The sequence below is a fragment of the Cavia porcellus genome, unplaced genomic scaffold (assembly GCF_034190915.1).
Source record: "Cavia porcellus strain 051 isolate PalLab524CR breed Dunkin Hartley unplaced genomic scaffold, mCavPor4.1 scaffold_33, whole genome shotgun sequence".
In the NCBI taxonomy this organism is placed as follows: Eukaryota; Metazoa; Chordata; class Mammalia; order Rodentia; family Caviidae; genus Cavia; species Cavia porcellus.
The window spans coordinates 15,810,851-15,823,997 of NW_026947516.1; the positions used below are offsets into that span (position 1 = coordinate 15,810,851).

Here is a 13,147-nt window from a genome sequence, read left to right on the forward strand (position 1 = left end):
AAGTTACTCATTTTATGATAGGATATGCAGTTTTTAACCCTCTTTCCCAAAAGCTGCTAAATGTGTTCATTGAGCTATCTGCTATTCCTCTTTTCATTAATACTTGTAAATTTAATTTGAGATAGCTGGGTTACCTATTGTGATTTTGTACTGGATATCTAAACATCCACTATTTCAGTCTCTCTAATCAACAGAGAAGTTCTACACTTTATTTCACGATCCTCTGCGGTGATTGGAATCTGGGAGGGGCAGATATAACTACACTCCCAGTGTCACTTTTCCTTGCTCCATTTCTAACATGGAGCCCTGTTCTAACCTTTAATCAGTGAAGGAAAAGATTGCTACTGCCCCCTGCTGGCCCACTGTCTTTTTTCCCTTCTCTGCGCATCTGTACCTTGAAGAGAATGTCCAAGGATTATGAGAAACTGAAGAAAGCTCAGGGGAAGGGGCTTTCCCTAGTTGAGAGGTAGAGAGATCCTTTGAGAACAAGCTGCTAAAATCAGACTAAAACACTTGAGAGAAAAGCACAAAGGCTTCTAAATTAAATTATCGATCCTCATAAATCATTTTTTTTTTCTGTACATGAGCTTCTCAATACCAAGAAAATGTCCCTTTTCAGCACAGGACTTTTTTGCCTCTAGCTCCCACTGACAAGGAGTGAACTATCCACATCCTTGTTACAATTTCAGTACTCTGAATCCTGTTGTCTTTTTCCACAATTTTCTTTCTCCACGCCTAAACCTTATTACCCTCTCCCCCGCCCCCCCCCCCTTTTCTACTTCAAACTGCCATCCCACTCACCCACAGGCAGACTAGTGTTTCCAGGAGCTCAGACCCCAGCCGCTCTCACCCTTTCCGTCTTCCTCGACCTCTGCTCTCCCCCTGCCATCGTTACACCCCCTCGTCAAGCGCCCAGTCACTCTTTGCCTTTGAACGACAGGCGCATCCTCTCTTGATTGCCTCTCCCCGACCCCCGCCCCAAGCTACTGAAAAAGGAAACATGCGCACTTCAGAGCTAGGAGCTGTCCGAGTGCTGAAATTTATAGGCTGGGTAAGATCACGTCTCCGTCTCTTTCTGTAGCCCTCATTCCAGCACAGGATCTCAGCAAACCTCTCCTCTTCCCTCTGAACACTCCAGCTCGCAGAGCCCTTTTTTCCCCCTCAGTTATAACTTCTTTTAAAAAGAGAACATTTTCCAGAGAAAGGGGCTTTTCTAAACGGAAAGGATATAAAACAAAAGCCACAGAAACCTGACTTCCAGCATGGTACTGTCACCAGCCCCTTTTGCATGGTGATGCGATTAAGGTAGCAGCATTTTATTATTATTATTATTATTATTATTATTATTATTATTATTATTATTATTATTCAGGAGAAACAGCTGAGGGATTCACCAGTTCTCAGGCTTTGTCTTTCCTGGGCTAACTGATGGTCCCGAGTCTTGGTTTGACCTGATCATGATGCCCAGGATTGGCACTTTTTGTTTTTCCTCAGCAAACTGTGCAAACCCAAATCTCTTTTTGATTTTCAAGGAAACTAGATTCCTGCCAGATTTTGAATCCGGACAATAAATAGATACTTTGTCTAGCTTCTTTTTGGAATCATTTCGGGATATTTTCCACAAGCATCACAGAAACAGGAATGAACCGGCAGCTAGTGAACATTTTGACAGTCTTGTTTGCATTTTTCTTAGAGACAAACCACTTCAGGTAGGTGAAACGACTTTGCATGCTGATATTTTCCACATGAAAACTGATTGAGTGTCTGTCATTAAATTATCTGTCTTTTCTGTGCCCTGGGTCATATTATTTTAATTTTAAAGAAGACAGTTATAAATTTGTTTTATTCATTTAAAAAGCTTAATTATAGTGAGAGGGTAATAAATTTTCACAAAAGCAACTTTTATGTTGCATATCTGCACTCCGAATTTCAACACATTTTCACAGCCAATGTGATATAGTAAGGTAGTCTGATGAGTTGTATGCTCTTCACCTTTCTATATAAGGTTGGTATTTTTGCTCTCAAATTCTTCTGGAAATAATTCAAAGATATTATTGGGTGCAATGTTTTTCACATGGTGGAAACATTTGTATTAATTTGCCAAGAGTGTGTTCATCTTACATAAAATATAAAATAACTCTAATTCTCAGCCAACTTGGGACTTCTATTATATTTCATCAACTAGGAAGGAGCATACTATGAGAACTGAAATTCAGGAATTTTCTTGGAACATCAAAAATGTCTTTTTACCAATATATTCTACTGTCTAGTTCTACTGGAAATTGGTTATTTTCAAAAATTTAATTAATATGACAGTTTTGTATTTGTAGCTGTGTGACAAAGGAAGTGTGCAGAGTTAAAATAGTGAGCAATAATTATTTGCACACTTTTATTTCTATATAATTAACTAACTGTCAAATCAATTAATACCTTGAGGTACTTGTAAGTGAAATAAATAATGGCAAGGAATCTAACACAGAATAGAGAGAGGAGATGCTCTTACAATAAAGTATAGAACTCTCTCATAAATTTTTCACCAAATTTTATGGTATTTTTTCACAGAACCAAGAAAAATGAAACAAATAGAAATAATATTATGAATACCAGGAAAACCCACTATGTTCCTCTCAGATTCACACCTCCTACTATGATTAAGATAGATTGTAGGCTGAGTTTTATTAGAATCATCATCATCATCATCACTACCACCACCATCATAATCAAATAATACTTGATTAATCAGATGAATCTGCTTGTGGGAATGTGAGTATTTCTGAATGATATAACATCAATTTTTAACTACCAAACATTTATAAAATATTTGTACTTATATTTAATTCCTCTTTTTTGAAAAGCTGGAAAGATTATGTTTTCAGAAACAGAATTAGCAAGACTATTTGTTAAACTATTGAAAACAAGGGTTGTGAAACATTCTGTACTGAAGAAATCAGCATAATGATCATGTATTTTGCTATAAATAAAAATGTTTGTGATAAGTTTTTTACTACTTTTAACATGGTTATAATAACCTGAGAAATTTTCCTGTCAACTTTTAGTGTTTTGGTAATGGAAAACATAAAATACTTTAGAAATGTTTTTTTTTAAATTTATACTGTATTGGGGAGTCAACAACTTAAATGTTCATATATGAATAACAACTGATAAAATGTTGAAAGTAACAGACAAGCTAATTCCTGATCCACTTTAAAATTATGTGAAAATTCCAAGTGAGGATTTTCTTTTAGACATAAAACCGAGAAATACTAATAACTAGTAAACAGAATAGAATCTAGCAGGTGAGAAAATAAGCAGTATGGTAATTAATTATACTGTTTATTTTTTCAGTTCATCATATTATGTATTTTGTGCAAAAGTTTAAGGACATATTTAGTGAGTAATTCTGGAACAAAATTTTAAAGCCATGGGGAAATTATTCTGTCACCACATAAAATTAATCATATATTCTTCATTTTTTTTGATAATCCTAAAAATAAGCAGCTTGACCTATACATCCATAAAATCTACAAGCTAAATTTATAAGCTTTGTCTGATCTCAAAAATATTTAATGTTTGGTAACATGAAAGATATGACTCAGAGTTTATACCTGTCATTTAAAGTTACTTTAGATCATGTGCAAGTTCAGAAGGTGACCAAAGAGTTGCTATTTTTCTATTTTGCTTCTTACTAACACGACAAATTGTCTTTACCAAGTCATGACTGAAATATTTTGCGAGTTTTATTTCTCAGAGGTTGAGAATGGAATTGGTGCTAAAAAACTTAATGACTTTTTAGGGCAGCTTTCTGCAAAGACCATGACACCAGGTCTGGGAAACAGCCTTCACAGACCCTATCTCCTTCAGATTTCTTGGACAAATTAATGGGAAGGACATCAGGATATGATGCAAGAATCAGACCAAATTTTAAAGGTAAATGTCACTTAAACTGATGTTAAAGTCTTTGAGAAACCTTCTAGGTGTATGAATAGTTTACTCTGAAAATAAGTTTTAGGACTTGTTAGGGTTTTTTGCAAAATAGAAGCAACAAGTGTGACATTTATTTTACTTTGGCATTCTTTTGAATTAGTCATTAATTTAAATATCTTAAATTTTGCCTATCACTTGTCATGTATAAGAACTTTTATCACTCATACTCTGTTCCACAAAGAACACTAGTGGTGGAGATTATTGCCACAATCTTTATTTTGTCTTAAGTGACAGTACCATTGGAAGTGACTACAAGCACAAATGATGGCCTTGACTGACATGAATATCTACCAAGTACCTAATGATAGATTCAGAATTTTCACCAAAAAATTGTTTTTTATTTTAAATAGCTACATCACAATGAAGTTTAAATCTCAGTATAAAACATGTTATTTTATACTCATTCAGGCCTTTTAAGTGTCACAAGTTGTTAGGCTCTAATTTAGTACATCAGAAATTTTTGATTCCTATTTATTTGAACTTTGTTTAGTTGAAATGATTTGCTTAAAATTAACAAAGAAGATTACACAATGATAAAGTGCACATGTAAAAGGTTTGTACTTTCTTTGCTCAAAGAGAAGCAAATGGAAGAGATTTTGTTTTGTTTAACGTTTTAAAAATATTCTTAATAGTCTATAGAATTGTTTATAATTAATTGGGTTTATTTTTACCTTGAATCAGAAAAACTGTAATAAGAATCAATAATTCATGAATTGAAATATTTTTATGCTTTCATTTTAAAATACGTATTTTAAATGGCAATTGCCTTATAACTTATAATTTAACATAATGCCTTGTGAAGCATTTGTATTATTTTATAAAATAAAGCAATCTGTAATAGTCTAGATGTTATGTAATAAGTTATAAAATGTTCTGCTTTTGCTTATTAACAGTTTAATTGCTTGGCTTTCCTTGAGTTTTGACTAATTTTTACTAATGGAAAATGTATGCATAAAAACTAAACTTCAAGTTCGCTTCTTTCAGTGACACACCTCTGAATATACCCATCTGTGGACACATTTCATAAAGAAATACTTCAGAATTTTGGTGAAACAAGTGTTTCTATTATTTTAAAGTACTTCTGACACAACTGAACTAAGCTCAGTCTCCCCCCTACACACACAAAATCATCCACATTTCCAACTCATTTCCTACAATTTTTTGTTCATTGCTTTGGAAGCCAATATTTGAAATAAGCTCCTATGACTAACAAGCCAAGTGATAGCTTTCAATGGGATTGCTCACTCACATATTTAAGCTACAATTTTTGAGTCTGAATTATACGCAAAATACTATTGAGCGCTTTAGAAAGTTGAAAGATGAAACAGTCTGATGTGGTCGCATCAAAAATTTCAGTGGGGAAGAGATGTTACATCAATATTTACAATATCAAATAGAAATAATTATTAGCAGGAAAAATATCATCTAAAAATCACTACATGCAGTAAATTATACCAGATTTGAAGAAACAGAGAGATTATTTATTAAGCAATTCATGGAAGATTTCATAGAGAAGATCCAGAGATTAAGAACTAGATTAGGTTAATGGGCTATCTTTATTTGATAGCACTTAATATTTATTTCTATTAAGAAATAATTTTTCAAAGGTGCAAAAAAGTACAAAGCATAACAAATACTCAAGATACCATTGCTATTTTAAATGACTATACAAAATAAGCTTGCAGGGTTGGTTTTTTCCTAATTTTTCTAGGCATCTCATACTTTGAAAATAACACGTGTTACGGTACTGAAGAATAAATTAATGAGAAGGTCAGGTTTAGCAAAGCATGGCATTTTTTATGTATCAACTACACAAAGGCCTAAGTATATGATATTTTAATGATTTACAAAAGAGAAATGGGGTGAAAATCATTGAAAATTTGAAAAATACTTAAATTCATTGAATTTTGTCTTCTCCCTTCAACTCTCTACTTCCTTCATGAACTATATTTATACAAACATTTATATCAGATCAATTATCTGACATCAATCAAAGCTCCCTTCTTTCTGGGGACTTGACTTTTTTGATGTAAAAGATTCCCAATTTTTTTAAAGGAAAATAATTTCACGTCTTTTGTGTTCCCCCAAAATTTTATAAGTCTTTTGGTTCTTTTGCACACTTACACTTTATCCATTCCAAACTCTATATAAGAGAACATGGAAGTGCCTTATTTTACATACACATATATGAAATATTGGTAGTATAAAGAAAACAGTCATCTTTATTTCCAAGACTGAGGAAATAAGGACACAGAAAGAGAGGGAAGTACAGATTAAATATAAAGATCAGTGCTTTCTATTAGTTGTAGTAGAAGTTGAGGGTGGGAAGTTTGGAAAGAGTCACAGGGGGAAACAAAAAAGATCTTAATTGAGCTGAAGAGAAAGAAAGAAAATAAAATATATTACAGAACTTGAAACACCAAGAAGGCTCGGAAGAACACTAATATACTTATCACAGTAATTTAATAATGCATCAATCAGAAAATTTACATAGTAGGTAGAAATGATCAGTAGTTAGGAAATGCAAGTGCACGAGGATAGTGATATTTCCCCTGTAAATGCCCAAAGGTTAGTTGGCTAATATAACAAAATAAACATGATGATAAGGCTGACAATGACAACAACAATGATTAATAACAGTAACAGAGATTAATAAAAAGAAAGCAAAGCTTCAACATAAGAATAAAAGCAAGAGCTGCTTATGGTCTACTGAAGTAAAGAGAGTGGCTATTCTAGAAATATTTTTGAATATTATCATATTTCTCTTTTCTTTGCTGCCATACATTGGCAAGAGAATATAAAAGTATGTGCATGATTTTTCTTATTGGAAGGAATTTTTCCTGCATACTTTCAAGTCGGTAAAATATTGCATGTCTATTTCACATATCTGATGGGCTCTGAAAGATGTCATAATGAGCACATATATAAAAAGAAAGATGGGTGTATGCTAGAAAAGGAATCCAGGAGTGATTCAGAGTTAGGCTCTATAATTGAGAGACATTCTTAGAAACCATAAAAAAATTACTTTTTTGATGTGTCAAAGCACAAGTGTATAAACAAAGTTAAGAGTCAAAGTTGCCAATTGAATTGCATCTGTAACATCTATAGAGACCTGGAATGGAGCTTGTTAAAACATGCATTTTCAAAATTCTTAATTCAGATAAAAACACAAGCTATTGACAATTACCTGACTGTAAAACCATGGTATATGTTGATTTGATAACAACAAAGGACCCTCTTTCCTTCCTTAGGGATTTGTTTCATTTCAGTTCCTTTATCATGGTGTTATCCCATCATCCTATCAGAAATTCTTTTCTTGGTATTATTGAATCTTGAGAGTGTCACCTTAAACATTAAACTTTCAATGAAATACTCAAAGCCACACAAAATTCATTTGCTGTTTGTCTCTTTTTGAAGTAACACACACACACGTTTTGCTTGTAAATATTAGCTTAAAGTTAATCTTGAATTCCATTCTATTGTGAAAAACTGTATTTTACCTTAGCATTATTTTTAGAGTAGGATCTGGAATAATTAATACCAAAATAATTATTCTCCCCTTCTTCATATATGCAATGCAAACTAAATGTTTTCTACATCTAGAGACCTTGGTTTCAAAGTATGATATAATACACTAAAATCTAAGTTTGCATAACTTACAGTTTCCTGAAAATTCCAATGAGTTAGAAACTTAACATGTGCTTCATATACAGTATAAGTAGAACTAGATTTATGTCCATGAAACCAGAGGCCTTCATGTTTTGCCCCTTGGAAATTCTCCTGTCTGTAGCTAAGTGGAACTCAATTTCAAATGTGAATCCCAACACCTATAGGATATGTTTGAGTAATTGTTCAGCAAGAATCATTGAAAAGTGTGCTTTTTCTCAGTTAGTGATAATGCAGCCCCACAATGACCATTTCTCTGACCATTCTGGTGGATGTGGGCATTTGACATAACCATGGACCCTGAGAAAGAGGAACAGAATGGGTATCTGACATAATTAACAAAGGTCCTCAAGTGCAAAAAAAAATAGAGTAAATCATCAAATACCTGACAGGGTAAGCCATGGTTGTGTTGAGATTATAATTTTATTAGGGAGGGCACAAAACAATTGGTTTAATTAGAAATTACCTCAATAGAGATTATGGAATTATCTGGAGTACTCATTGGATAGCTGCCTTTTTCACATAGGAATTCCTATCCTCTCTTAATTCTGGGTCTCCCTTAATTAATCAACAGACTTGGTGTAAATTGTCCCTTAAGTGTTAAAATGGGGAAAAAAGCACAATAGGAAAAAAAAAACATTGTTTAAGCATATTAGAGTTACTCAAAGAAAAATGAGTTTTCAGGTGTCTCTAAATGTCAAACATGAGTCAGAGCTGCCAATTGTGAATATTTTTAAAGGATATAAATGCAATGTGTGATTTTTTGAGACATTATCTTTCATTTGTGATAACAATGTTGATTTCAATGGCCTAGAACTAAGCTCATTTGCAAGACAGTTGACATTTCCACTAAGGATACAGAGAAAATAGTTATCATTGGGGACCATTCATTGGAGGAACTAGAATACAACTAAGGGAAAAAAGAAATAAAGAAATTAAATTATATGGCTGAAAGAATGGACTTATTTTAGGTTTAGTTATTATAAAACAATAATTTTGCAAAGTAGAAATGCTATGCTTATCTATTCACCTTCCAATATATGGAAAAATATGTAGGAGTAGTATGTAAACATACTTATGCTATACTCATATGCATTAAAATGAAAGATATTCTGGAAAGTTGAAACATTGGTGGCTTCTGAGAAATGGGACTGGATGCTAGGGGTGCCACAGTAGAAAGAAAAGTTATTTGTCTCTGAATGTCTTTTGAATTTTGTTCATTACATTTATTTCCAATCAAAAGGAAACTTACAAAGAGGTAGAGTCCAAGATAGCCCTCTCTTGGGTAGCATGCCTAATGTAGTAGATTAGAGATGTGTCACTGTAACTGAAGTAACATGCTTGTGTCCTGATTTCATGAATACGCCAAATGTCTGTTTGACATTCTTCGCCCAAAATACTTCCCAAACTAGCTTGCTGCTACCATGCTAAAATCATAGCACTGTTGTTTCAGTTTTTGTATTATAGTTCAATCTCATATTAAAAGCACATGATAGAATTAAAAGTAAGGCTAATCACTCACTTTGTCCGTAACTTAAATGGGAGCACGTGGTTTTAGTTTGAAGTCAGAGGAAAACATATGATCCCCAGATATCTTAGAATGAGAATATAAGAGAAAAATGAGGGGAGATTTTACTGAACGAGGCTGAGAATAATAATGGGAAATTTATATGTGCTAGGGTTTTTTTCAAGAATGATGTTGATGGAAATTTTTGATATCTGAAATTCACTGGCTGTGTCACAATTTATTTTAGCTTCTCTGTGTTACATGAACATGAATCGACACGTTTGTATACACGTGGGTTCCTATTGCAGGAACCCACCTTAGGTTCCTATTGCAGGCCCAGAAAACAGATATCCAGGATTGAAGTAGCATCAAGAAGAAAGCATCTAACTTTTTAATGAACTCTGGTGAAGCAAATTCCAATAAGTTGTCAGTATGTTTTTCATTCTATGATGGCAGAGTAATGTAGTGGACGGAGTATTAGACTTAGATTGTCCTGATTCAGTTACTTTTGTGAAAAGGTGTCCTTATAACTTCCATGATTTAAATTTTCTTTCCTTACTTCATTCAAATTGTTCAGGCTGCAAATGAGATCATACATTTGGAAGGATTGTTTTTTACTATTAAGATTATTACCAACAATTTGAATTATTACTACTATTTCAATTTTCTTTTATAGCCCACATTCATTATGCATTGTTGATATTTGTATTTCACGATGATTGAGTCTTCATAAGTACTTAATTTTTTAATATAAAGGAAATTCAGAAAAATCATTCTAGATTTCTATCAGAGTAAGTATTATATAGATGTTATATGTCTCAGATAGTTTTCCTTTCATAAGTTTAATGAGAAATTTTTCAACGTGAAGAGTTATATCATATTCCTAAATATGAAAAAGGATTCAAGTTCCTTGTGGGAAAGAATTATTATCTGTCTATTCAAATCCCATTCTGGATTATTATTATTACTACTACCACCATTATTATAATTACTAGGTTTTTTGGATTTGCAGATCAAGTGAAAGATAAAGAATAAATTTCACCTTGTTCTTGAAAGGATCCTAAGTTTAAGTCGAGACTTTCATTTCTGATGTATCTACTTCTCCAGTGATTGTAGCTGAAAGGTTTATTAAACAAAAGTACCAAATTGATTCTGTATTTTAGAATGCATATTTTAAAGAAGACATTTGATCTCTATGACACGGCAGGTTAAGAGAGCTGGAAATGGAAACCTATAATTTAGTTTTTGAGAAGGTAATGCATTATTCCTTGGTTGATTCTGAGTAACCACATATATTTAGTTTTCATTATTGAAATTATATAAATATTTTTTTCTGATTTCTTTAGAGCTTGCTGTCCCTTCCCATCCTGAACGACAATTTAGTCCATTTTTCAGATAATCTGAGAACTGATTTACAAAAAAAATAGATGATATCCAAGATATCATGATATCTTGGTACTTAATGACTGGTCATTATAATGTGTCCAGTTGGAGCAATTAGGTTTAGAGTGAGAAAATATAGCTATTGGTTTGTTAGTAGTGTTGGATAATTTTCATGGTGCGTTTGATCAGACAGTTTAGAATAAGTTCTTAAAATATAGTCGTCATGGAAACATATCTGATCAAGTCTCATAACAAAGTCTTAAAGCATTCTGGGCTTCTATTTCACTTAACTCCTATGAGGCTGTCCTAACAGCATTTGCTCAAGGTCTTCTCTCCTAAGAGGGCTTCTCTAGACACTTGTAACCGATTACTGACACTTTCAGCCTTTTGAAAGCCACTAAATGAAGGATATGAGCAAAAGGCATAGGTCTGTAAGTGGTATTCTGAAGAGTGAAAAGCAGTTAAGGACAAAGTCCCTGGCCTCATTGGAGTCAAGTCTGGCTAACCAATCAAAAAATTCAAGGGTCAAATATAAGATGGAAGTTGGACTCTCTCTGACTCAGGCCCTGGCTTGTGTAGCAATCATTCAATGATGAACAAAAGTTCACTACAGATAGCTCTGTTTTAGGAAAATACTCATCCAAGAAGGCAAAGTAAACCAAAGATGATTTTCAACTATATGACTAGATACATTATGTTATGTATTTCTTCCTTTTTCTGAAGGGAGTGGTACACATTTTCTTGAGGGGGGAAAAGGCCACATTTACCTACATATTGTCAAAGCAATAGAATAAAGTTGTGACAGACAACATCTATATGGGTACAAATATTCCATACAAAAATTTTCCATCTTTATATTTGAGTCTAAGCAATAATTCATTTTTTCAAGATGAATGGATGAAGAAAATGTAGCATTTATACATGGTGAATTACTAGTCTGCCATAAAGAAAGATAAACTTGAGTCACTTGTAGGAAAATGGATGCATTCTGAGATCATAAAGTTAAATGAAATAAATCAGACACAGACTTAAATATCACATGGTTTCTTTGATATGAGAAACCCAAAATATAAATAAACAGCAAAGTAAAGGTAGGTAATAGGAAATAAAGAGATAGGTCTTTTGTAAAAAGAAGGGAGACCCAGAAACTGGGGGGCGCAGAGAAGAGGACCAAAAAAGGAATTGTTCATTCTCTGTTATTTGGTTCTGAATGCCCTGTAATACTTACATTCTCTTGAATGGTTTTATACTATTTTGTTATATTTGATACTATTGTATATGAAGTTATGCTCAACTATTTCAAAGAAAGAGACATTAAGGTAGTTACTATTAATTACAGGTTATCTTGTGATGAAATACTGGGTTGCTTACATTGTTCTGTTCTGATCTGCTTTGTTCTGTCCTTTTCTGTCTTAATCTCTTTAAAATAAAAAAAAAGAAAAAAGTAATTAAGATGTGTTCTGTACATGCACCAACTCCCAACAAGGAATGTATCTTGGTTACTTTTCTCTTGTTGCTGGGACAAAATACCCAACACCCAAAATGAAGGAAGAAAGGGTTAATTTAGCTTACAGTCTTTCGAGGTTTCAGTCCATAAGTAGCTGGCTGCAAAGCAGGGTGGCGTGGCACTGCAGCAACACTTCAAGGCAGCAGCCAGAGCACAAAGAGGGGGAGACCAAGCCTCTTTTCCTCCCTTATATTGTACACAGGTCACCACCCCCTCCAGGGTGGGTGTGGCACCCATAAAATCTCTGTGCCCTCCTATTGCACAAGATGAGGGTATTCACAAGGTAAGGGCACAGGCTGCTTGCTGCATCTCTCAGTTAAATTTCTAAACTTCTTAGGTTGACAAAATGTATCAATCATACCACAATGTAAATATTATGTACAACAAATACACTAATAAAAATAAAATTTAAATAAAATAAAACATATAGAGCTTACTCATCATTCCTTTAAATAAATAGTGGGTAGTTATTTTGCACCAGGGACCATGTTAGATGCTAAGTGCACAGTGTTAAACAGAGATAGAAGCTTTTAAATGTAAATTTTTACTACCACAATCTGAGCTCAATAAAGACTGGACTATAACTTGGAAGTCAAATGCTGTGTCATCCAGGATCTTTTCAGGAGTAGGATGACATGCTCCAAATGGATGTGAGAACTTTCAGGAAACCCAACTACTAAAGGAAAAATGTAGTGTTCCAGGAGCATCAATAGTAAATCTGAAGAAGCAAGGGAGTAGTTACTAGAACCTCCTGAAGACAGCTATAAATAGAAGCCACCTGATAGTAACAGGGCTGGAGTTGGGAGTGATGTGATCAATCTACGCTGTCTCAGCAGGGAAAAAGCTAGAGAATAAATATCCTGGCCTCTCTTTCCTCCTGCCTTTCATCTCTTTCCTCCTGCCTTTCATCTCCTGTGGAAGGCTTTCACTGGCCAAATTCACCTAGTAGTCAGAGGGAAAGGAAACTCATTCATGCAAACCCTGATGGTCAAGTTTCCAAGATAGAAAGGAAAACCAAGACAGAGGGTGTCTCTGGCAGTCAATGAGGGAGTGAGAAATAAACAATACAAATGTCAACTGTGAGCAAAGTTACCTCTCAA

General features: G+C 33.7%; 1 protein-coding gene across 4 annotated transcripts in view; it reads left to right on the forward strand.

Annotated features, from left to right (window-relative positions):
* Positions 1-800: 800 nt before the first annotated feature.
* Positions 801-13,147, forward strand: part of Glra2 (glycine receptor alpha 2) — a 216,490-nt gene continuing 204,143 nt past the window's right edge. The window contains exons 1-3 of one of the 4 annotated variants that reach the window (XM_005000505.3): positions 801-1,051; positions 1,533-1,709; positions 3,794-3,927. In XM_005000505.3, the coding sequence (XP_005000562.1) occupies positions 1,642-1,709; positions 3,794-3,927 (202 nt within the window). In that variant the 5' untranslated portion in view covers positions 801-1,051; positions 1,533-1,641. The other 3 variants (XM_003463039.5, XM_063242735.1, XM_023562042.2) reach the window with 3 other exon arrangements.